Raw genomic sequence first — 24,047 nt, 5'->3', positions numbered from 1 at the left:
TCCCCATACTAACTTACTTGTATTGCAGATTAAGTCTGATTAGTACAACTAGAATATACCTAGAACCTCAATTCTGACAAAAGAAACAATAAAACGATAGTAAAAATCCCTCAGAAACCAGCACTGTACTTTTGATAGTAATCAGTGCTTCAGGGGACTGAGACCCTTGTAATTGTCAAAAAGATGGTGGAGTTCAAAGGTTAAGAGGTAGCAAGTTTCAACTCCTTCTGTATAGTAAGCCAGACACAGTTTTTTTGTTTGTTTGTTTGTTAGTTTTGAGACACGGTCTCGCTCTGTCGCCCAGGCTGGAGTACAGTGGCATGATTTCAGTTCACTGCAACCTCTACCTCATGGGTTCAAGCGATTCTCGTGCCTCAGTCTCCCAAGTGGCTGGGATTACAGGCATGCGGCATGCCACCACACCCAGATAATTTTTTTTCTTTTTTTTGATTTTTCGAGACAAAGTCTCACTCTGTCGCCCAGGCTGGAGTGCAGTGGCGCGATCTTGGCTCACTGCAAACTCTGCCTCCCAGGTTCACGACATTCTCCTGCCTCAGCCTCCCAAGCAGCTGGGACTACAGGCGCCCGCCACCACGCCCAGCTAATTTTTTGTATTTTTGGTAGAGACGGGGTTTCACCATGTTAGCCAGGATGGTCTCGATCTCCTGACCTTGTGATCTGCCTGCCTCGGTCTCCCAAAGTGCTGGGATTACAGGCATGAGTCACCACGCCCAGCCCAGACACAGTTTAGCTGTGCCAAAGCACTGGGTGAGTCTTGAAGGTTTGAGATGATAAGAGATTTTCAACAAGATATAGGGCTTCTCTGTTACAGGTTTTCAGTACCTGTTATCAAGAGCATTTCTTAGCTTTAACACCTTTTATCTTTAACACAGTCTTTAAAATGGATCTTAAAATGGGGAGGAAGAAAAAAGAAGAAAAAAACATTATTTAATGGACAAGGAGAAATTTTTAGAGTACATTAATAAAATAATACCCTTAAATAAGTATACTCATTTATATTCAATAATCTTTAAATATGTATTTAGAATTTTTTCATACAATCTTGAAGAGAGGCTATAAAAATTGTTTAAAATCCTGTCAAATTTTACCACCTTATTTTTGGAAATAAGATTGTGAAGTAGAGATTAGAAATGATTGCCATTGCACGTGATAGAAAATGTTTGCCTTAACCAAAACTCAGTTTTTCTATCTGCAATATGGGAATACAAATAAAAACATATAAATTGAAATTGATAGAAGGGAAAGAAGTTAAATGATCCTCTGGAGCATAGAAATGCTTAGTTATAATTATTCTTTCATGGTAATAATTTTATTTAATTAAATTATTTAAATCCAGCTTCATATTTAATTCCTATTTAGGTTTCAAAATAATAAAAATCCTTAAATATATTAACAGTACTATGTTAATTCATGTAAAAATATTTCTTAGAAGTGAGATAAACAGTAACAGCATTTAATGAATTTTCATAGTACAGTTGAATTGATATATTAATTTTACAGTTGAGGAAGAGGGGCCCACATATAATTACTTAATATTTATGGATACACACTTCCCATGGGATGAATAAAAGGACAGATAAATATACACATGGTATAAATTTGTATACGCACATCTTATGTTATATCCATATACACAAAGATGTTATATTCATGTACACACTTGGCAAACATATTTATACATACCTATTTTACCTTGAACACTAAAATGTTTCAGCTGATTTAGGGCTCTCATTATCCATAAAATTTCTCAATTAAAAAGAGCTTACTTGTTTTATGGGAGAAGTCTTAGCATTATTCAGCCCTTTTTACTTTACCTTTTCGTGTTTTCCTTTTTAGACTTTTCCTCCCCATCTGTATGCCAGTTACTCTCCGTTTTGCATAAACTAGACATAAAGGAGAGGAAAACAAAGCTATGCAGACAACCCAGAGCATTTCGTGATAGATGGTATGATATGTGTTTTGCTTTTAAGTAGCATGTTGCCCTCTCTTTGACACCAACTCTATTCCATTTACCGTTGCTCTAATTGGCGATGAGACTGAGACCAAGACAGTCTTGAGCCAGTGTTCTTTTCTAACTGGTATTTAAAGGCTGTACACTATTCCATGCCTCCTCAAGACTGATGTAAAGCTAGAAAAGAGGAAACACATTGCTGTCTCTTTATTACACTAGTAAACCCTGAATCCAGAGTTGCCACTGAGTGGATGTCTTTATTAGAGCGAGAAATGTGGTGAACACTGCTGGACAGGAGTGTGGTCAAACATATCTGAAAGGCAAAGACATAAATGAAAGAAGTGCAATGTTGCCGTAACAGTGAACTAGTGAAAGGGGAGCTGGATTCTGCCCAGTGTCATGCACTTAGAGAACAAAGCCACACCTGTCTCCCTGGGAGATAGAATAGCTCCAGAAAAGCTGACAGCAGAACACGGAGGCAGTTTAGTATTGCAGCAATTGATAGATAGAAAAATTGGCTGTAGAAACAATGGGAAATCTGCCAGGGCCCACCTGCTTTTCCATGCTTGATATTATATAACTTAGCTTACAAACACATGTATTAAGCTTTATCATGAAAAATACTAAGAAATGTTTTGTAGCAGTATAGGAAGATACAGGATTATCCTAGAATTTTAGAAGTGCTGGCATAAAAACAGTTGGAAGCGGTTTTCAGGTGTATTTCACTTGTCCTGCTGTGTTCAGCAGTTTTCATTTCTATTTTTTTGATGTAATATATTGAGAAAAACAAACCCAACCAACCTAAGGGAGGCACTGACTGTTGCTGACCGGAAAAATAAATCCCTCCTAACATGTGTTCCTGCTGTATTTCCCGTAGATGAATGTGGGGGTAAGAAGTTTTATTTCCTGATACAGGTGGTACCATAGGTAACCTGGCAACAGAGACCACTGAGGTATGCAAATGAAAACCTAAGACTCTAGGCCCAAATTAAAAGTGTTCCTCACCCAAGATTACGAAATAGAAAACATTGTCATATTTATCCAGTAGTGCTTTCTTCGGGGCAGAGAAGATGACTTTGAATACCCTATCCTTGTTCTCCTGTGCCAAGGTTTGTTTTTGTTTTAACTTTTTTTTTTCTTTCTGTGTGTTGAGCTAAGCTGTCCTTCTTTCCTTTTCTATTTCTTTCCATGTCTTCTCTCACTGAGTTTTCCTTAGCATTTTTTTTTTCATATTCTCAGCCATTTCTTATTTAGAAAGTAAGGCGTTCAAAAAAAATTTTTTTTAACTGATTATATTTTTCATAGGAATTTGGAACTGTTACAGTTGCATGATAGTCTCACCGTATGGTGGTAGCATTATATTGCCACTTTCCATCACCTGCCTCTAGGACCCTGCTTTTCCAATTATAATTAGCAAAGATTGATGTTGATATTTGCTTTAGCTATTTTGTAGTGGCTTTAGTGAAACTTCTCCGAACTCAAATGAGGACCAACTGTCCAAAGAATCATCATGTGGATAGTGTCATCGACTCACATTTTAAAATATTTTGGAAGTGTTGGCAAGATATACCCAAGATTCTTTTTATTTTTTTTTTTATTTTTTTTATTTTTTTTTTGAGACGGAGTCTCGCTCTGTCGCCCAGGCTGGAGTGCAGTGGCCGGATCTCAGCTCACTGCAAGCTCCGCCTCCCGGGTTTATGCCATTCTCCTGCCTCAGCCTCCCGAGTAGCTGGGACTACAGGCGCCTGCCACCTCGCCCAGCTAGTTTTTTTGTATTTTTTTTTTAAGTAGAGACGGGGTTTCACCGGGTTAGCCAGGATGGTCTCGATCTCCTGACCTCGTGATCCGCCTGTCTCGGCCTCCCAAAGTGCTGGGATTACAGGCTTGAGCCACCGCGCCCGGCCCCAAGATTCTTTACCATTAATTTTCTCAGCCTAGTTTCTCTCAGTTATTTGTATTGGAATTTACCTCCACAAAAGTTTAGCACTTTTTATTTGATTTATTTATTTGTGTACTGTGTATTTACTTTTAGCACTTTTTATTTTAAATGAAATATAAAGAATAGGTGAAATTTTATTTTACTGAAATACAATTTGTATGTCATAACATTCACCCATTTTGAGTATAGAATTCACTGGTTTTTAGTAAATTTCCAGAGTTGTACAACCATCACCTCAGAGGATCCTTCATGACTGATACAGTCCTCCCCACTCCCATCTCCAGCTCCTGGAAACCACTAATGTGTTTTCTGTCCCTAGGAATTTGCCTTTTTTGACCTTTTCATATAAATGGAATCATATACTTTGTCCTTTACATCTGACTTCTTTCACTTACTGTGGTGATTTTGAGTTCATGATGTAGAATGTGTCAGTAGTGTCTTCTTTTATTTTTATTTTTTTGAGACAGGATCTTACTCTGTTGCCCAGGCTGGAATGCAGTGATGTAATTATGGCTCACTGCAGACTTGAACTCCAAGCTGAGGTGACTAGCTGGGACTACAGGTATGCGCCACCACTCCCAGCTAATTTTTAAAATTGTTTTGTAGAGACAAGGTCTCACTATGTTGCCCAGGCTGGTCTTGAACTCCTGGACTCAAGTGATCCACCTTCCAAAGTACTGGGATTACAGGTATCTTCTTTTTATTGCTGAATGGTATTCCTTGGATATAGCACATTATGATTATCGATTTACCAGATTATAAACATTTGGATTGTTTCTATTTAGGGGATTGCATGAATAGTGCTGCAATGAACATTCATGTATGTATCTTTATGTAGGCATATGTTTTCATTTTTCTTTGATAGGAATAGAATAATTGGTTAATGTAGTAAATGTATGTTTACATTTTTAAGAAACTAACAATGTTTTCCAAAGTAGCCATACCATTTTACATTCCTACCAACGATATATAAGTGTTCTAGTTTCTCTGTATCTTCACCAACATTTAGTACTTTCTGTCCTAATTACAGCCACTCTAGTGGGTGTGAAGTGGTATCCCATTGTGGTTTAATTTATGTTTCCCTAGTAACTAATGATTTTGAACATCTTTTCATGTGCTTATTTGACATTCAGCTGTTTTATTTGGTCAAATGTCTATTTAAATCTTTCTCCCATTGTTTAAATGGGGTTTTTGTCTTTGATTAAGTTTTAAGTACCCTATATACTCTGAATACAAGTCCTTAATCAGATATATGATTTGCAATTATTTTCTCTCAATGTGTGGCTTATCTTTTCATTTTCTTAAGGGTGTCTCTTGGAGCACAAATGTTTTTAACTTTAATATGGCCAAATTTTTTTAATATACTGCATGTAGGTGTGTGTGTATATATATATACACACACATATATATATATACACACACACACACACCCACATACACACACACAGACATTTATACACACACACAGAGAGAGAATGCTTTTGGTGTTGTATCTGTGAATAAATACCTTGCCTACCCCAAGGCCACAAATACTTTCTTCTAGAGGTTTTGTGGTTTTAGTTCTATTATCCATTTGTATCATCTTCGTTTGTTTTTTTTTTTTTTTTTTTTTGGTAAGAGGCAAGGTCTCACTCTGTTGCTTAGGCTGGAGTGCAATGGCTATTCGCAGGCTCAATCACAGTGCACTGCAGTTTTGAACTCTTGGGCTCAAGCGATCACCTACCTCACCCTCCTAAGTAGCTAAGACTACAGGTGTGCACCTGAATTTTCTGTATATAGTAATTTTATTACTTTTAAATATAGTTTAATTTTACATTATTGTGCTCATTCCTACAAATACACCTGAATTTATCTTTGGAAAATTTCAGAAGACATGTAGAAGGGTTTTTTTGTTTTTGTTTTTGTTTTTGTTTTGTGTATCCTTGACCTAATCACAAACAGCACCATCTTTTGGTTCGTATTTACATTTGCTTTTTACAATAGCCATCTACTAATAGCTCACATTTTTCCTTGAGAGGACATTAAATTTCAGAGACATCTAAAACCTTCCTGAAGCTTGTGAATAATTTAAAAGATTGAGCAAAGTAGTCTTTAGAGTCACTGTCCCAACAATGAATATCCAAGTAAATTGTCAACAAGAAACTGAGGATCATCATGTGAGAGTGTGACATCACATCTGAACCTATGATTAATGCCTGCTTAACATCCCCTTTTGTTTAAATAGAATGCAATATTCAATTATTCTGGAAAATTGATCACAGTAAATCATTGATTTTAAAAACTTCAGGAAATTTGGTTTAAAACAGTACTCAGAGAAGTATAAATGTTTCTTGAGAATTGTACATCAGTGCCGTGTGGCTCAACAAAATATGTCCACTCCTGACAGGTCATTTTTAGAAACGAGGCTTTATGGGCAATCAGCTACAATGAGAAAAATGCCTGAAAGATAATACATCTCGGCATCTCCATGTCAATGAAGTGAAAGCTTTTCTGAAAATGAAATGGCCTTCTTTTAGAACTCTGGAATCCTAAACTACAGACATTTCAGGAACTGTTTTGGCTGAAAATGATAGGAGAGATTTTTCTTTTTCATAATTTTTATTACAGTGGAATTGGTTTTTGTATTTCTAACAGTTTGACAAGAGCTAATTACAATGCGCTCATCTGTTTTGCGGACTAATTTGAGCCATCGGGCATCAACACCATAGACATGCAGCAGCATTGCAAATGATACGCATGCTTCCCTTGCTCCAAGAATTTGTACTTGCTATAAAAGAAAACAGATTTGGACAGCCCTGAAAAAGTCGGGTTTGGTTTGAAGAAAACATTTCAGAATTACATTAGAGCTGGCCTACAAGTGAACTAAAAATACCTGCTCATCTCAGTGGTCTTGGCCCAGGGCCTTTCCTTTTACTGTAAAAGTCAGGCTGTTTGAACAGTTGGAGTTCGGCTTGCTTGCTGTCTAAACTAGTGTTCTCTGATAACTTCTGTTACCATTGAAACACAAGCCCCATTGCATTTAAGAGAATGTTTAGAGGTGTGGAAAATAGCCAAGAGAAATGTATACTTAGTGCTCAAACCTTTAGGCTTCCCGTGCAGTAACTAGACCACTTAGAGCTGTTAAGAAATAAATGGGAGAAAGACATTCATCAGTAAACATTACGCAGCAAGGGTAAAAGATGGAATGGAGTAAAGAAGGCTGTTAAAATCAGCCTAAGATGATTATTTGAATTGCAAAGAGAACTGTTCAGACATAGCTAGAGCTGCTAAACATAACTCTTGAAGTTTTTCCAGAACAGAGGGATTGGGGGAATGAGACCAGTGAAGGAGAAAATTAGAAAATTATAAGATGGAATGGGAGACGAAGTTTCAAAAGCTGATAAACGATAGCTGAAATATACGATATTATTAGGTCTTAAATCTATTTATGAGGGCGAAAATTTAAAAACACACTTTCTGACTTTGGCTCTGTGATTTTCAGATTTAAATGAAGATATTAAATCCGGACAAAGAATAATCAACAATAACTGCAAGGTTATATCATGAAGGATAAAAAAGAAAGATCAGAAGTCAGTAGCCCAGGGAAGAGAGTCTTGATAAGTTGGATAAATCTGAGTGAAATAATTTGAGTGGAAAAAAGTCAGAGTGCTACCAGATATCCCAAAACTTGGCAGAATTCAACACTCTGCACATCAGCTACTAAAAAAAGGAATTACCATAATTGATCATCTGCTTTTTTAAAGACATTCCTGTTCAGTGAGATAGAGCTGGAGGTGTAAAGACCGAAGGACTAATTTTTAAAGTAACTTGTATCACAGACTTTACTAACATGTGTTTGGCTTGTTAGATAGCTGGGTATCCTATTTTCTGGCACAGTATAGAGAACAGAGGGAGGTTCCCCCCATGAGCAACTGAAGTGCCAGCTGTTGCCCTAAATATTGTACCTGTTCATGATGGAGATAGCTTTAAAGCCAGATTTCAAGCTTAGGGAAAATTTTACATTTTGTACATCAGCAAACATTGGTATGAGATTTGTGTGTCTAGATACAGCATTTATATACACAAAGGGGAACTGATCAAAAATTGATTTCAAAAATAGTGGTAACATTCATTTCTTTAAAAGTTTAAAAGGAAACTGCATTTAATAAGCTTCAATAAATGTTTACCTCACTTCTAATGCCTTAGAAAATATATAGAAATTGTCAATTTCCATAAAATACATTGAAATAAAAGATCACAGTGAATGTAGCAATTTTGTTAAACAATAATTTGAAAACTTGAAAGGCAGGAAGGAATATCAGCACATCATGTAATGATTAGAGTATCATGAAAAAGGTATCTTTTTCATTGGAGGCATAAGAAGAAAAGCTAAAATACACTGAGATCCAACATTAAAACCCTTTTTTGTCTTCCTTAGAAAATAATTAAAGCATGGACTGTGAGTTCCCTAGCACTGGTGAGACAGTTGTGGGTCTTTTGAGAAAAAGTTGGATCCTGGGAAAACAGGGCACTAGAGAAAGGCAAGCTTCAATGAGGTTAACAGCCTTAACTCATTCTTAAATGTTTCTTTGATGTAGTCCTTGAGCATTTTTTAGAGTTATTGTTACTTGATTCCAGCAGCTTCCTCACAGGCCACATAATATCAATTCCTCTTAATTGGTCATTTAAAATAATAAATACGTGCTGATCTGTAGTCTGCAAAAATGACTCTGCTTGCAGCCTGATTTTGAATGAACTGAACTTCTGTGAATTATAAAGCTGTTAAAATTAAAACATCAACTGTGTTTGATACCATGGTAGGTGTTACAAGCTATAAAGGTAATGGACTCATTTCTAATGAAAGGGACCTCGGAGAATCAACATTCTCCAGGCATCTATAAGCATTTGTCATTTTCATTCTACATCCAAACTTTTACTAACATTAAATTCACAACATTGCAGGAATTTCTTATCAGTTATTCATGTGTGGTTATGTGATGCTCAAGTTGGACATACTCTGGGCTTTACATTTTGGAGTTGTCAGTGTTCTCAAAGCAAAGCCAGAGCCTTTCATCTCTGACTTTGATAAAAATGACACAAATTATCAGTACAACTTGTAAGCTGAAAAAAAAATTTAAATAAATAAATAACTTCCCAAGCCTTCTGTCTGGCAGGTTCTATTGATATAATATCTCCATCAAGGAAAGTAGTGTGCATTATGCTATGATTAGTTGATAGCTCCATCTTTGAGGTTGTTTGGGTCCATTTTGTTGTGGAGATTCTTCACTGGGTGCTTTCGTGGCTTGTATGTAGCATATCTTCAAATGAGTCCTATCTAGTTGTCACACTTGCTTCTTTAACAGATAGAGTCAAGCTATGTTTTTCAAAAAAGCATTGATGTACTAAGATTGTAGACTTTAGGTTTCAGATAGCAACTTCAAAAACCCAGCATACATTTTCACAATATAAAGAATTGGAACTTTCTGATGTATATTTGTTCATCCTAGTAAACCCGAAGAAACAATGTTTTTTCAACACCATCAATAAATAAAGTTTCAGTATATGTATTCAAGTCACAGCTTGCCAATAAATCAACCAATTTCTCACTTTTTTTCTACTCCTTCCCATATACCTCATCCTGTTACCAGAACAGAGATAGATAGTTCTTTTGACACATTTGCCTACTCAATATAAAGGCATTTGGTAGATAGTGCACTTTGATTTTTTTTTCTCTACACATAAGAAACACACACACACACACACACAAAACGAAACACAACAGATCAAGTCTTGTCAGTTTGGTATCTGGCTGAAACTAGTCAAAAAGAAGGCAGTTTTCATTCTAATTAAGAGAGAGGAGAGATGCCACTGTACATGAGGCTCTTTTGGGCATATTAATGCTCACTGTATCATTGTGGCATGATCACAGGAAATAGCAAAATAAGTTGGAACGATTCAGTGCGTCTAAGGTAGCCATCAATTCCCTGCTACCGTGTATTTTAGAAAATTGTCCAAACAAAGCAAAGCCTCTCTTCAAAAGAGCAACACATCATACTTTAAAACCACCTTGAAAAGGTTATCGTTATGCTAGGAATTAATTAGGTTCACTTTGCCTATCTCCTCTCCCTTGTTGAATGGAGGTGGTACAAAAGCCTTTAGTGGAACCTACCAGAAATAAAGACCTTTGAACAGGTGGTGGTGCCATCTGGCTATTTAAATCAAGGCAAAACCACCCCCTTCCCAGAAGACTAGGTTCTGAAGACTCTGGTGATGTGGTGGAGCCTGACTTAATTTGAGTGAGTGTAAATGGGCATAAGGGCTTCACCTCCAGTCCTTTAGGCATGTTTTTAAGGAATGTTAAACATTAATAGGAATATCTAGTGCAAATGCTTATAAGGACAATTTTTTTTCTCTGCTACTGACTTACTCTAAGTCATAATTCATGCCATCACATAGGAAATAATACCTAGCTTTTTTTTTTCTGTATACACTTGTATATATACATATAGTTTCTTCTTTTCTAAGTTAATTATAGAATATTCTATTATCTATGTGAGAAACAGACAACTTTTCTCAAAGAGGAGTGCTTTTAGCATTTGGGGCAGGAAAATTCTTCATTGGGTATGACTGTCACACATATTTCAGAGTGATTCACGTTGGCTTCACCCGCCAAATGCCAGTATTTCCCTTCTCCCACCCTAGTCATTGTGACAACTAAAAACATCCCTGCATATTTCCAAATGTGCCCTAGGGAGAAAAGTGGCAGCTCAGCACCGAAATGTTTGAAAGTTGATCCTCCTTCTTTTTATATTCCCTTTCTTGTGCCAAAAAGGATTTAAGGAGACAATTGGTGGGGTTAATTCACAAACAGTGCTTTCATTGGCTTCTGACTATCCTTCTCTTCAATCAAGTTTGCAATTCAGAAATTTTACCTCTTTGCCAACTCTGATGATGGCTTTTTCAAAAAGAAAAGCAGTGTATTTTAGGTCTCACTTTATCCAGCTCTCTTCTTTGAGGCCAATCTTATTGGTAGAGCTAAAATAATTGCCTTTTAAGTATTCATTACTATAACCAGTTTTTATATATTGATGAACACCTTGAATTTTCCCCCTAATCATTGCCTAGTTCCTCAAAAGGCATATCCTGTGTATTTGTTATCTTTCTAATTTGAGGTCTCTCTCACATCAAGAAACATTCTCATACCAAATGTTCTGTGTTAGGACCCAAAAAAGTCCTTCCAGATTAACTCTTCTAAGCATATACGCACTTTTGGCACATTTCTTCATTCTGTTTTTTCTGAAATAGATATTATCGAATGATGAAATATACAGGAAAACATTAGGGGGTGAAGGTTGGGTAAAAAATGGGTTAATACTGTGAAGGTCTGAGTGTAAATGTATGTTAAGTTTAAGAAAAAAATGAATTGAAATTAGGAAGGAAAAGGATTTTCTAAAAGGACTCTGAAATAATTAATTGTTTTGTAGGAGATGGCCTTTCCATGTAGGCAGAAAATTTTTTCTTCACTTCTTTCTGAAGAGACAGTCAAATAGAGAATCTCATCTCTTAATTAGAAAGAAAAATACTCATCAAACACATCTCATCACTGGAGAGCTAATGATCCACAGCTGTTAGTCTGAAAGGGCAGGCTTTTTTCCTGAACAGTAGGAAGTGTTAATCATTTTGGATGAGATTTCTTTTTAAAATATACTGTAGTTTGCAAAAGAATAGGACATTCAATATTCCAACTTAAATGCTTTTTTTGAAGTGGGCTCCCCCAGGGATACTGTCATGTGTTGTACTGAATGATCGTTGGATGCAGGCATCTTCCACTGCACTCCAACGAGAGCATCAACTGATGGGATGATGTGAATGGCCCAGTCCTGCCTGAGACTCATAAAACCCCAGGCTCAAAGAAATCAAAAACATGCATGTCTTGCACCTCCTAAGAAATAGTGTTGCTATAAAAATCTTAAAATTTGGAATTGCTCACTCTACTTTGTATAGTATGCCTTGTTTAATGTGACTGAAAAGCCTTGCCCCACCTTCACATAACTTCTCAGCAGAACAGATTTTTTTTGTTGTTGTTTAATCTTTATTTGAAAAAGTAGAGCTTTTTTTCTGTAAAAATGTAATTGGCTCATTCAGTTTCCAATCTTTGCCTTTACAGCCCCCTTGCTAACCTTTTCTAAACATTTTGTACAGAAGAAAACCCCACTTAATAGAAACCTTATGAATGGCCAACTTTTGATCATTCAGAGTCGTGTAAGATAGTGGGAAAAAGGAAGAATAAAATTGGCTCCGCAAACCTCATTTCTGCCATTAGTTTTTGGCCTCTTTGCCATACCAAACCTTTACCAGAACACCTAAGTGGCATTCCATTTCCTTGTACTGATGCAAAAGTAGTTATCCTAGAGGAAGGGGGAAGAGAAGAAAAAGATATGGAAAATCTATGAATTGGATAATCAGTACCTAAATAATTGATACCTTTAAAGCATCAACATTCAATCTAAGACCCTTTACCTTAGAGTCAGTGGAGCTTTGTGGGAACAGCATACTGGATTAGGAAGCAGAAGACTTGGCTCTGCCACTCAGACTTGCTTCAGACAAGTCTCAAACTCCTAAGCCTCAGTTTCCTCCTTTGTAAAAGGAAGGTAATAGTCCCTACCTTCCCAGCCTGCCTCTCAGGACTTTTTCCTTAAAGTTCAGTCTGTCCAATATGCGATAAGATACTTGTTAGGAGAAATTATGTTATATATATATATATTTGAGACAGAGTCTTGCTCTGTTGCCCAAGCTGGAGTACAGTGGTACAATCACGGCTCACTACAGCCTCAACCTCCTGAGCTCAAGAGTTCCTCCTGCCTCAACCTCCTGAGTAGCTCATAGGGATCATAGGCATATGCCACCATGCCCAGCTACATTTTTTTTTTAATTTTATTTTTAGTAGAGACAAAGTATCACTAGGTTACCTAGTGAGTAACCTAGTCTCACTAGGCTGGTCTTGAATTCCTGGCCTCAAGCAATCCTCCTGCATCAGCCTCCCAAAGTGTTGGGATTAGAGGCATGAGCCACCATGCCCAGTCTATTTACCTTGCGGTAAATTAAAACTTTTCAAGAAAAACCTCATTCTGAATATTTATGGTTAAAATTTAGAATGTTTTTAAAGCCTGACCCAAATAGATACTTCAAAATTGCATATTGCGATGTTGCTACTAATATCATAGTCAAGATAGTACTGATTTAGATAAAAGATTTTTGAATTTAAAAATGAACAAAGACTATGAACAAGAATTAGAATTCATGAAACTACTAGTTCCGAACAAGCTGTTTTTCATATATAGGGGCATAATAAGATTGTTAAGAAATTGTTAACATTTTAATACTGAGTTGTTTTAACTTGAGTTCACAAAATCTTTAATGTTTCAGCCATTTGCTAGTAATAATGAATTTTTGTAAAGATCTAGATTTTTTGTTTCAATTATTAGTAAAACTTTTAACTGCAACTCTTCCGCTTAACTCTTAGGATTTCCCACCAAAAAATTCTCCATTCCTCACCAAATACAGTTCACCCTAAAGAACACCACCTGTCTTCTACAACTGCTCAAAGAGCAATGATCATATTGACTTATTAAGTTTATAAAGTCTGTGTAATTTTCTTAATAATAATTTATAATATGAAAAGCATAGGCCGGACGCGGTGACTCACGCCTGTAATCTCAGCACTTTGGGAGGCCGAGGTGGACAGATCACGAGGTCAGGAGATCGAGACCATCCTGGCTAACACAGTGAAACCCCGTCTCTACTAAAAATACAAAAAATTAGCCAGGCGTGGTGGTGGGCGCCTGTAGTCCCAGCTACTTGGGAGGCTGAGGCAGGAGAATGGCATGAACCCAGGAGGCGGGGCTTGCAGTGAGCCGAGATCGCACCACTGTGCTCCAGCCTGGGCAACAGAGCAAGACTCTGTCTCAAAAAAAAAAAAAAAAAAAAAAAAAGAAGAGAAAGAAAAGCATTATATTAATAATATAGTACTTTTTGATGAAGCATCTTCACATATATCACTTGCTTTTCCACAGCCAACTTGTGAAATAGGCTGGTGTAACCATCTCCATTTTATAGGTAAGAGACTAAAGAAAAAGAGAATAATTGACTTGCACAGGGTCCTATGATGATCAGATAACAGAAATTGAACTGAAATCACTTCTTTGGGCTTCTGGTCGAAACTGTATTTTACCCTACCACATTGTCTCCTTGGAGACAGAATAATATGTGTTAGTGAGCCTTTGCTGTATAACAAACCGCTCCACGATTAGTAGCTTAAAGCAACTATCATTTATTTAGTGATGATTTTGTTAGCAGTTTGGACTAGGCTTAGCTGGGCTCACTCTTGCGTCTTTGGTTGGCTTCTGGTCTGTTAGGTGGCTTTGCTTTGGATGCTGTCTGGCTTTCTACTGGGATGATGGAGCAACTATGCCCCATGTTTTTTTAAGCCTCTGTTTTCATCATATTTGCTACTCTATCGTTGACCAAAATAAGTTATATGCCTAATCTCAGTCATTGTGGGAGGCTATTATAAAAGTCATGGATACAGGGAAACATGGAAAAATTGGGGTCATTACTGCACTCAGTCACCACAAATTAAATATGAAAAACTGAAAGTGGCACTCATTTCATCATCTCTTTCTATTTAGTTGGCATGACTTCTTTAGCATAGCTCTTATTCTTGAAACAATCATTAGCTATAGATTCTAGGGTAGTATATGGAAAGTGATAAGCTGCTAGAAGGGCCAAAAAATTATATGTAGTGTAAGCCAATGAATTCCTGCTTGTCATAACACGTAATGCTTGTTGAGCATTTTATAGGTGTCAAGCATCAGCTTAATTGCTTCTCAAATCTGCCAAGTAAATAGTATCATTTTCTCTTTTCAGATGACAAAACTAAGAGAAATCTAGTAACTTGCCCAAGGTCCCAAAGCTAGTGACTAGAGAGCTTGGATGCCCTAGGCCTGATTCAAATACTCTTCTTTCTACTGTACCACACTGCAGCAGCTCCTTGAGGGATCCCACAGTCGTGGCTAACAGCCCAAGGCCAGTTGACAAAGAGCTTCTAACATGCAGGATAATGAGTAAAACTCTCAGTGTTCTCTTTCTAATGAAGGGGGTTGTGTGTACTTATTACCATTTGGCTAATGCCCCCTAAAGATTTTCTGGTATTGAATTCTAATTGTAAATTACAACAGCCATCTAATGATTAAAAAAGAAAGCCATCAAATTCTTGGAATAGTTCTAGTCTCTAATGAACATGGATAACTAATGTAGGGGTAGATGTTTTGTTTGGAATTGGGTATGTATTCCATGAGAGTAAAATGTAGACAGCCTAAGTTTCCTTATTAAAAGGAGAGATGGGGGAGATGTGACGAGATTATGTGACAGAGAGGAAAAAATACAGAAAGGGTGCTGTAGTGAAGGATGTGAAGGAATTCAACACTGTGTAGACATTTGTGAGTGTCCTTATCACTACACTTTTACATCAAAAAATTCTAAAATCTGCAGGTCCTCATTCCATGACCCACAGAGGCAAAAAGCAGTCCGGAAATGCAGATCTGGACAAATTCTAGACATTTTATGGTTTATTTTTGTATTCTGTGAATACATTGGAGATTTTAAAAATTGTTTCTTGATTTCTTTTTCCATCCCATTTTAACGCATTATTATATCTCTTGTTTCCCCCATACCTCTGAAAATGTATAGTCAGGACCATGGACAGATCCTTCATTGTCTTGGCCTTCCTTGGGTTTCTTCCAGCTGCCTTATTTCTCTTACTACTCTAGTGGGACACTAAAGGCCAGGTCTTTTGTGTTATCTCAGGTTTTTTTTATAGGAAAGAGGAGAAGATTGATCTCTTTCCGAAGAGAGAGGAGAGAAGAGGCTTCAGTGTGGAGTGAATGAGCTAAAAATCTCCTTTCTTCCTTTGAGGGCTCTCTTTATTAGAGGAGCCTCACCAGCTAACAGGAAGTAAAATCATCACTAATATTATGTTGAATACATGATTGGCTGTTCTACTTTCAAACATCTAATATTTCATAACATATTTGTTGAATAAATACATTGTTATTGTTAATCTGTGTTCATGTTCTTTAACCTTTTGAAATCTTCATTTAGGTGCTGAAAAAGAAAAATAAATGCTTTTGTATTTACAATTTATTCAAAGCCCTCATGTTTTAAAAATATATATTTTCAACAGTAGGAGCTCCTCACTCAATTACCCAAATATTAGATTATTAAAACCACAATAGAAAAGGAGATGGTTTTTCCATTGCCAGAATTCCTAAAATGAACATAATTTCTTCCTTTGTCTCTCTCTCTCCTCTGTCTTTCCCCAATCCATGTTCTGGTACCCATGTTATTAGGACATATAAAAATACCACAGGCATTTATGATAAGTGTGTGTCAGTTCTGAGTGCTATATTTTAAGAAAGTTTTTGATGTGTTGATTTGGATATGGTAAGAGGAAGATGACTACAATGGGGAAGTGCCTAGAAACCATAATGTGTAACCGATGCTTGAAGTAAGTGGTGATGTTAAACCTAGAGAAGAAGAAGGCACGAGAGATGTCTTGATTGCTTGCAGGATTGTCATCTAGGAAGTTTTTTCTGTGGATGACAGGCCTGCAGCTAACACCAATACATGGACATTACAAGGAAATTCATTCTGAATAAGACGAGGAACCTAACACCAATGAATGGACATTAGAAGGGAAAATATATCTGCTCAATAGGTTACAAAGATTACAATTGGTCATATTTAGCAATGGGATAATCTGAGTCCCATCCATGAGGCCAGAACACACTAACTCAAATGAGTGCCCTCAGAAAAGGCAAACATAAAGTAAGGTCCGAGAGAAAAGACCATAATATCCAAAATAGTTCATGATTGCATAGCCAAATGGAAAGAAAATCTTGTCTAGAAGTACTAAGGTAGGCTTTTTTGTCAGAGGGAGAAATTTGTTAGTAGTATTCCAGGTTGTAACTCTGAATGCATTTTCCTGAAGTCACTTGGTTTTATGTAGTAGATCTATAGAACTTTTGCTAATACAAATAATTAAATAGAATTCTGTTGAATGATTGGGGAACCCAGTGTCCATTTATCCATTAATTCAGTAAATATTTACTTATCGAGCACTTGCCATGCCCCAAGTACTGTTCCAGGCTCTAGGGGTAAAACAGTGAATGAAAACAAAAAGTCTACCTTTACAGGAGCTTATATTCTAGTGACTGCCTAAATGTTACAATTAAATATATAAAGAATATGGACTCTAGCCAAAAATGATTTTCCCTTTTACATGTATTGATGTCTGTCAGATTTACCTTAATTCACTTCCAAAAAGAGAATTATCTTTATAAAAATATATTTTAATAATCATAACCATCAATTATTTATATCATCTTTGTATAATTGGTATAAATTTCAAAAATTGAATGAAAATATTTTCTTTTTCTGGAAATCTTCCTACTTTTCTCATAAAATAAAAGATATGGCTCCTGCTTCATGTATTACAATATGTGGAACTTTTCTTATGCAGGAACTTGAATCTATAGTTACTATGTAATTCTGTCCAAAATCATTTCTTGGCTTACTTAACTATTATTTGTGCTTTTTGGTGCCCTCTTGGTTATGAATATAAAAGAATTCGGTAAAATATATAGTTTTCAAAATTTAATGTCACATTGAAAAAACAGATGGTACAGTAATGTCATGAAGTCATTTTAAATATTAGAGAAATATTCAAGACAATTAGATTTATAGACCTCTGTCAAGATATGAGAACACTAAGGCAAAGTGACTTTCTAAAGCTCAGAACCTTGGTTTCCTGGCCCTGAGGCCAGGAGTCTCCCTACCATTTCACACTGTTTAATTTTCTCTGCTATTTAAATAGGCTGCAGGCTTCACTGAGATTTATTAAGAAGACTGCAAATGGTCCATGCTGCTGTGCCTGACACGGTGTCCTTAGGGCACTGCCCCTAACTCTCCTGACCTATCAAATGCAAGATGTTTGTGTTATTCCAACCAGCTGGCTGAAAGTCCCAGTTATGCTATGTTCAGCTAAATCTTAGCAGGCAGAGGGCTTTCTAGCTTCCAGTATTATAATCTGTATTACTTGAGGACCTTAATCAATAATTAGTTTACTTTCTGTGTTTTGTAAGGTATTAATAACATGTACACAATAATGGTTTGGGTTTTTGTTTTTGCGAAATGACTGTGCACCAAGCAGTGGGTTTAATTCTTACAACCCTGAGGTGGATAATCCTATTATCCCCATTTTACTAGGGAAGAAACGAAAGGGGGGATATATATGTTGCTTAAAAGTTATATGGCTAGTTAGCATTACTGTCAGGAGTGGAATCTAGTTTTTAAATGCCTCCTGCCTTAACATTACCTTAATTTGACAGCAAAAGCCACAGACCCAGAGAATTTAGATGATCTGTCCAGGATTACAAGTCTGGTGTGGGTTGGGGGTGAGTCATACTTTATATCCAACTTTGTGTTGTTTTATAATGTAAGTGTTCTTAGAATGACTCCATCTGCCACCCTGAGTTCTTAATCTAACATTTGTCTTACAATGAAAAAGTTTATATACTTGGAGAAGTAGGTAGTGTTTAAAAAGAATAATACAAATAGGCATTTTAAAATTTGTTTTGACAAAATTTCCTTGTAATAGCTGTTTGATTTCTATGGTAATGCTAAATGTTAAGCCAACCATTTTGTACACTTATCGATAGCAGTGCTTTTTTTCATGTTGTGAAATCTTTGGGGCTCTCTGATGTAGACTTGGTATTTTCATCTGCCTATTAATCTTGTTATGTTGTATTATCCAAGTAAGATTTTTTAAAAGTCCCTGATATTAAATAGTGATTCATTTTTTATCATTAAGGCAGATAAACCAGGCTATTTCTGACAGTGTAGTGGAGTTCATTTTGCTGCTTTTTAAAAATTGTGTTCAACTTAACAATAATTTCACTGGAGGAGAAAAACTCAAATTTCCTCTTTGACAACGTAATGATATCAACTTTTCCTTAATAGAAATTAAACAGATTGGAAATCTTACCAGTGACTTTTCAAGGGTCAGTTATATTTTTAGAAAAATGTCTAAAAGTTTCCAAGGCTTTGTTTTCAAGATAAATCTTCCTGTTCTGAAGCATTCGGTTTTGGGTTTTTGAAGTAGAGTATAAATAAGAGTCCATTTAATGAAATTCAGTGTTGACTCATCCCTTCTTCTCTCTTCTCTCTCCTCCAGCTCTTTCTCTTTGTTGTCTGGAACTTTGAGCTCTACATGATACCACTGGTTTTGTTGTTACTATTGACATGGAACTACTTCTTGATAATATCAGGGAAAGATAACAGGCAACGTGATACAGTAAGTCTCTACTCTCTTACTTATATGTGTTTTTGTTCTTATTCTAGTCCCTCTGACAAGATCAATATTGAATTTGGCTTTACAAACCGGAAGTTCTGTCTACAAATACTCAAGTTTAGAGGAAAATTTTATCAGATCAAAACTAACGACTCCTTGGTCCTAACACAATAGAAAGTATTCACTTATTTCTAACATTACTCCTCTTGGTAGAAACTAAAACAGGGAGCAGCACCAAAGAATGAGCTATGATTTTCAATCATAAATGGGTGCTGCTTCAAATAATTGCTTTATTCTCCTTATTTGTTATATCTTAATGAATCCTGATTTAAGATACAATGTCACAAAATTATTAGTGATCAAACTATGTGAATGTATTTTACTTAAGACAGATAGATTCTTTGTTCTCTGTCATTGGAAGAAATGAAGGCTTCATGATTGTTGGCCTGGAAACGTGTATAAAGTACCTTAGTTCAATGCAGGTTCACTGGACAACAGTAAATATCCTTCTCTGTGTCAGGGGTGTATTGAGATATCAAGCTTAAGGATGAAGAGCTTTCATTTAACCTAGGGAAAGTTATACTAAATCTACCTGTCCTCTTTGGCATTTTTGAAAGCAGAATGTGTGAGACAACCTTCTCTTTCTAGAAGAGTTTTAGACTAAGTAGCAGAAGCTGCCCACACTATAATCACATATGTTCTGCCAAGCTTTGTTCCCCTTGGATTGTCTATCACTATGCCCCTAGCAACCTAACTATGAAAAGCTTTCCCACATGTAAATAAATGAGGGGAGTGTCTTCTCCAAATACAACATTTACAATTTGATAACTCAATAGACTGCTGTTGAGAAGAATTTAAAGGTTGGCAAACACGAGAATCTACTTGGTCCTTAGCAGACTACTACTTTTCTTGCCATTAAGGATCTCTGTTTGATTTATGATCTGTAGATTATAACAGATCATAAATCGATCTTTTGCCAACTACTGTGCCCATAATGATGCAGAATTATTTGATCATCAGCTTAAAAGTAGTGTATAATACTTAATAGTAACCATCATAATGGTTGCATACATACCTTCAATGTAAAAGAACTTCCCTTTTAAATAACACAATTAAAATACACTTCAAATAGCAATGTACGCAAAATATAAAATTCTTCAAAATAATTTCCTTTAGTATGTGACAAAGTTGCCAACAAGACACCATGTTTACTTCTCTATTATATTTCTGTCTTTCTTACTAGATTATAAATTTGAGGGAAGGGAACTCTGTTCATCTTTGTATTTGTCACTGTCTGTAGTACCTGCTTTGCAAATTAGACATGTTCAAAACCTTCTTTGTAAAGTATATCAAACAAACATGAGATTGCTAATAGAGATTTTAATGTTTAGTCAGCATCAATAGACAAGAAGTTATTAGTATTATTGGCAAGGATTTTATGGATATATATTTAAATTGCACACTAACAGACAAGCCCTAAATGCTATAAGCATTGGTGTCATGGGGACTAATAGGTACTTTCATCAATTAATTCAGGATGTTTTCTTTAAGAAAATAGGACTCTTTCAGACAATTGCTTTTTTGTCCCATTTACTTCGTGGAGATTGTCGAGAGAGAAGAATATCTACTTTTCATTCTGTTGCCTTGAGACAAATTTGCAAATAAGATTATTTCCAAATAGGAAAAACTGGTAATTTAGTTTTAGCTTCTTAATTCTATGAGGGGGCTTATCTTCAATATTTAGTCACTGGTTTTGGTATTCTTAGTGAAAAATTCTGAAACTGTAGACTTTGCTTGTTATCTTCTCCAGAATATACCTGGCTTGGCTGGAAACATCCACTTTTAGAGGAAAAATAATATATAATGTATCCTTTTGTACTTAAAATTCTCTAAGACATTTTATAGCCTATTGAAAAAAATGCATATCATATGATTTTTGCAAAATATAGCTTCAAAATAGTATTTACCAAATCTTTTCTTTTTAGTACATCTCCTCTAACAGGCTCCTCTTTTAGCCATGGACATTTTTCTTCCCCAGCACAACCCACTGTGAAACATTCTATAGTCTAACTCTCATGGAATGCCAACTACACTCCATAACTCCCAGTAATTGCCTTTTATTTGCCCAAAACACACAGATCCACATATTCTGTTCTTTCTAGGCACCAGAGCAGCAATCACAACGTTTCATTCAGCTTCTTATTCACTGGCTCAGTTAAGACCTTACGTAACTCTTAAATCCAATTTGTCTAATTATGTGTTTGCTGGCATATCCAGCTGTGCATTTGAACCGGTTGCTCCTTTTGAAAAGAAACCTGGATTATACTTTGCTGGTTACAGAATGCATATATATATACACACACACACACACACACACATACACACACACACACACACACACACACACATATATGAATTTAGGGAAAGTGTGTGTAGGGGTTGCCATGCTGTGACGAATTGACTCTCCTGCATAGTGCATAGCACTGGAAGGATGGTATTTTCCTGTAAGTCCATATTGATATCCCAAAGACACTGCAGACTCTTTCAGCATAAGTGAAAACTTTACAGGATCTCCGAGGTACGTTAATCACACCATTGGCTGATTCCAAACCAGGAAACTTTCTGTTTTAGGAAAGAGAGACAGAGAAAGAGAAAGAATTTTCTGCCACCAAAAATCAAACCAAACCAAAACAAAAATCTATACATTCAGCTGACAAAATTTAATTAGGGTGAAAACTATAAAAGAAAAATCAAAATGACCTTCAGGTCATAGAAAAGAAAGAAAAGGAAACACAATTTCCATGACATAAGAAGTTGAAGAAGAAAATCAAAGAAATACTGTGAAAGATGAAAAATGCATAGATGGGTAAAATTCTGTCTTCAATGTATTGGCTAATATTTGAGATTAATACCAAACAGGAAAATGTTTCTTTGTGTGTGTATTGTTTAAGGAGAGTCTTTCCTTTCTTGGAGACCCTTAAGATTACAGGCACTGAACCCTCATACCTTTTCCCCACCATGGTGCCTATTCTAGTTTAATGAGCAAAAGCAGATGTAATCCTTGCTGAATAAGTTTTGCAGCGTTTAATGAGCTGAACCTGTTAAGGACAGAATAAGTAAACAGCCATTCCTGAGGTTAAAACTGTAGACACAGAGGGTGCCCATGTGAAAGAGGCATGGTTAAAAATATTTCACCTCTGCTATTTCCTAGTTGGACTTGTTAAAAATAAGCAATCTTAGGTCTAAATATACCTAGACTGGGACTATGATATTAAAATTTCTAGCATGAAAATTGTTAGGCTTTTCCAGAGAAAACCGTTTAAGACATGCTTCATTCAGAAATGTCCCTGGCATGAAAGGGATATAAAGATAGGAATGTCATCCTTCTCTTGGTTTGAGCTGTCACTTCAAAACCTGGGAAAAGTTCTCACCAGCATTGCCTATTAGGCTTGTACCAACTATCCAAATTACAGTGACTGTAGACAGACATTTTGAAAGTGGAAGAGTAGATGCCAGGAAATGGCTTTTACTTTGATTTAAAAACTACTGAAACATCATTACACCCTGGGCTCTGTGTGAAGTACTTTATATTCACCATGTCATTTAGTCCTCCTCCAAGAGAGAGAAGCTGATTGTGTTAGCCCAGCCAATGGGTTGGATCCTCCTAAGTCAAGTGACCTGCCGCCCCCCACCCAGGTCCCTTCATCAGTTGTAAGCAAAGGAACATGCTCATGTAGACAAGCATGGCTGCAAGAGCTCTTCCTTGAGAAAAGAGAATCAAGTCACGGAGAATAAAGGAAATAGGTTAGCCAAGCAAACCAGGGGTCTATTGCACACCCTGTAAGTGTCATTTCTACTGCACATACAGGGAAACAGGGCCAGAAAGATTAAATAACTTATCGAAAAACACACAGAAAGTGTCAGAACCAGTATTAGAACACAGAGCAGTCTGCCTGAAGTTTATACTCCGAACCACCAGTCAATCACATTTCCTGCTGGGAATATATCCCACCTCTCCCTGGGCACTGTTACAGCAAGTTTGTCCCACGAATTACTGAAAAGCCAGTAGCACTAACTACACCTTTTAGCCGACATATTAATAGAAAGTAGTAATTTTCCCACACCCCTCATCTCATGTCTTCCGTATCTCTCATTGAGGGAAACAGAAAGGATATTTATCAAGCAATTTCTATGTATCAGGCATCCTGCTAAGCCTTTTAGAGACATCACCTCCTTTTTTCCTTTACAATAATTATATCAAGTAAATAATTCTAAATAGTTTTATCCCCATTTTATGAATCAGAAAATTCAGTATCAAGGATGATAAGTAAGCAACTCCCCAGAGCAAGTGTGATGTGAACCCAATTGTGCCCTGTTGTAAAGTCCCAGGCTGTATCTATGGTACACGCATGGGCATTCCTTTCCCAAAGGACTGCTTTCTTAGTGTCCAGGGCCTTGCATAGAATCCCTGTTGTCTCCAGATTCCTTCCTATGAGGTACCCAGTAACCTCACATGAATTAGTGCTAGTCATCTATTCTATCCCACATGCCACCATTAATTTCCAAAGCATTCATGACCAGGAGGGCTACCTTCCATTCACCAAGGTGACCATGGGAGGAGTCCATCAAAGCTGACTTCTTCATATTTGTGAATAAATTTTTTTGTGTCAAAGCAATTTTTGAATATCTTTGACACAAGAAAATTCTTCAAGCTGTGTTTTTTAATTACACTTTAAAAGAACATTCAT

General features: G+C 36.4%; 1 protein-coding gene across 5 annotated transcripts in view; it reads left to right on the top strand.

The window, feature by feature from the left end:
* MCTP1 (multiple C2 and transmembrane domain containing 1) overlaps window positions 1–24,047 on the top strand; it is a 594,727-nt gene that overhangs the window by 481,829 nt on the left and 88,851 nt on the right. For 3 of the 5 annotated variants that reach the window (XM_025387618.1, XM_025387616.1, XM_025387619.1), the window contains one exon: window positions 19,183–19,302. The exons of the other annotated variants lie outside the window; for them this stretch is intronic. In XM_025387618.1, the coding sequence (XP_025243403.1) occupies window positions 19,183–19,302 (120 nt within the window). The remainder of the gene's footprint in view (window positions 1–19,182; window positions 19,303–24,047) is intronic. 5 annotated transcript variants of the gene reach the window in all.

This window comes from Theropithecus gelada, chromosome 6, assembly GCF_003255815.1.
Source record: "Theropithecus gelada isolate Dixy chromosome 6, Tgel_1.0, whole genome shotgun sequence".
NCBI lineage: Eukaryota > Metazoa > Chordata > Mammalia > Primates > Cercopithecidae > Theropithecus > Theropithecus gelada.
This window is presented reverse-complemented; position numbering and strand designations above follow the sequence as displayed.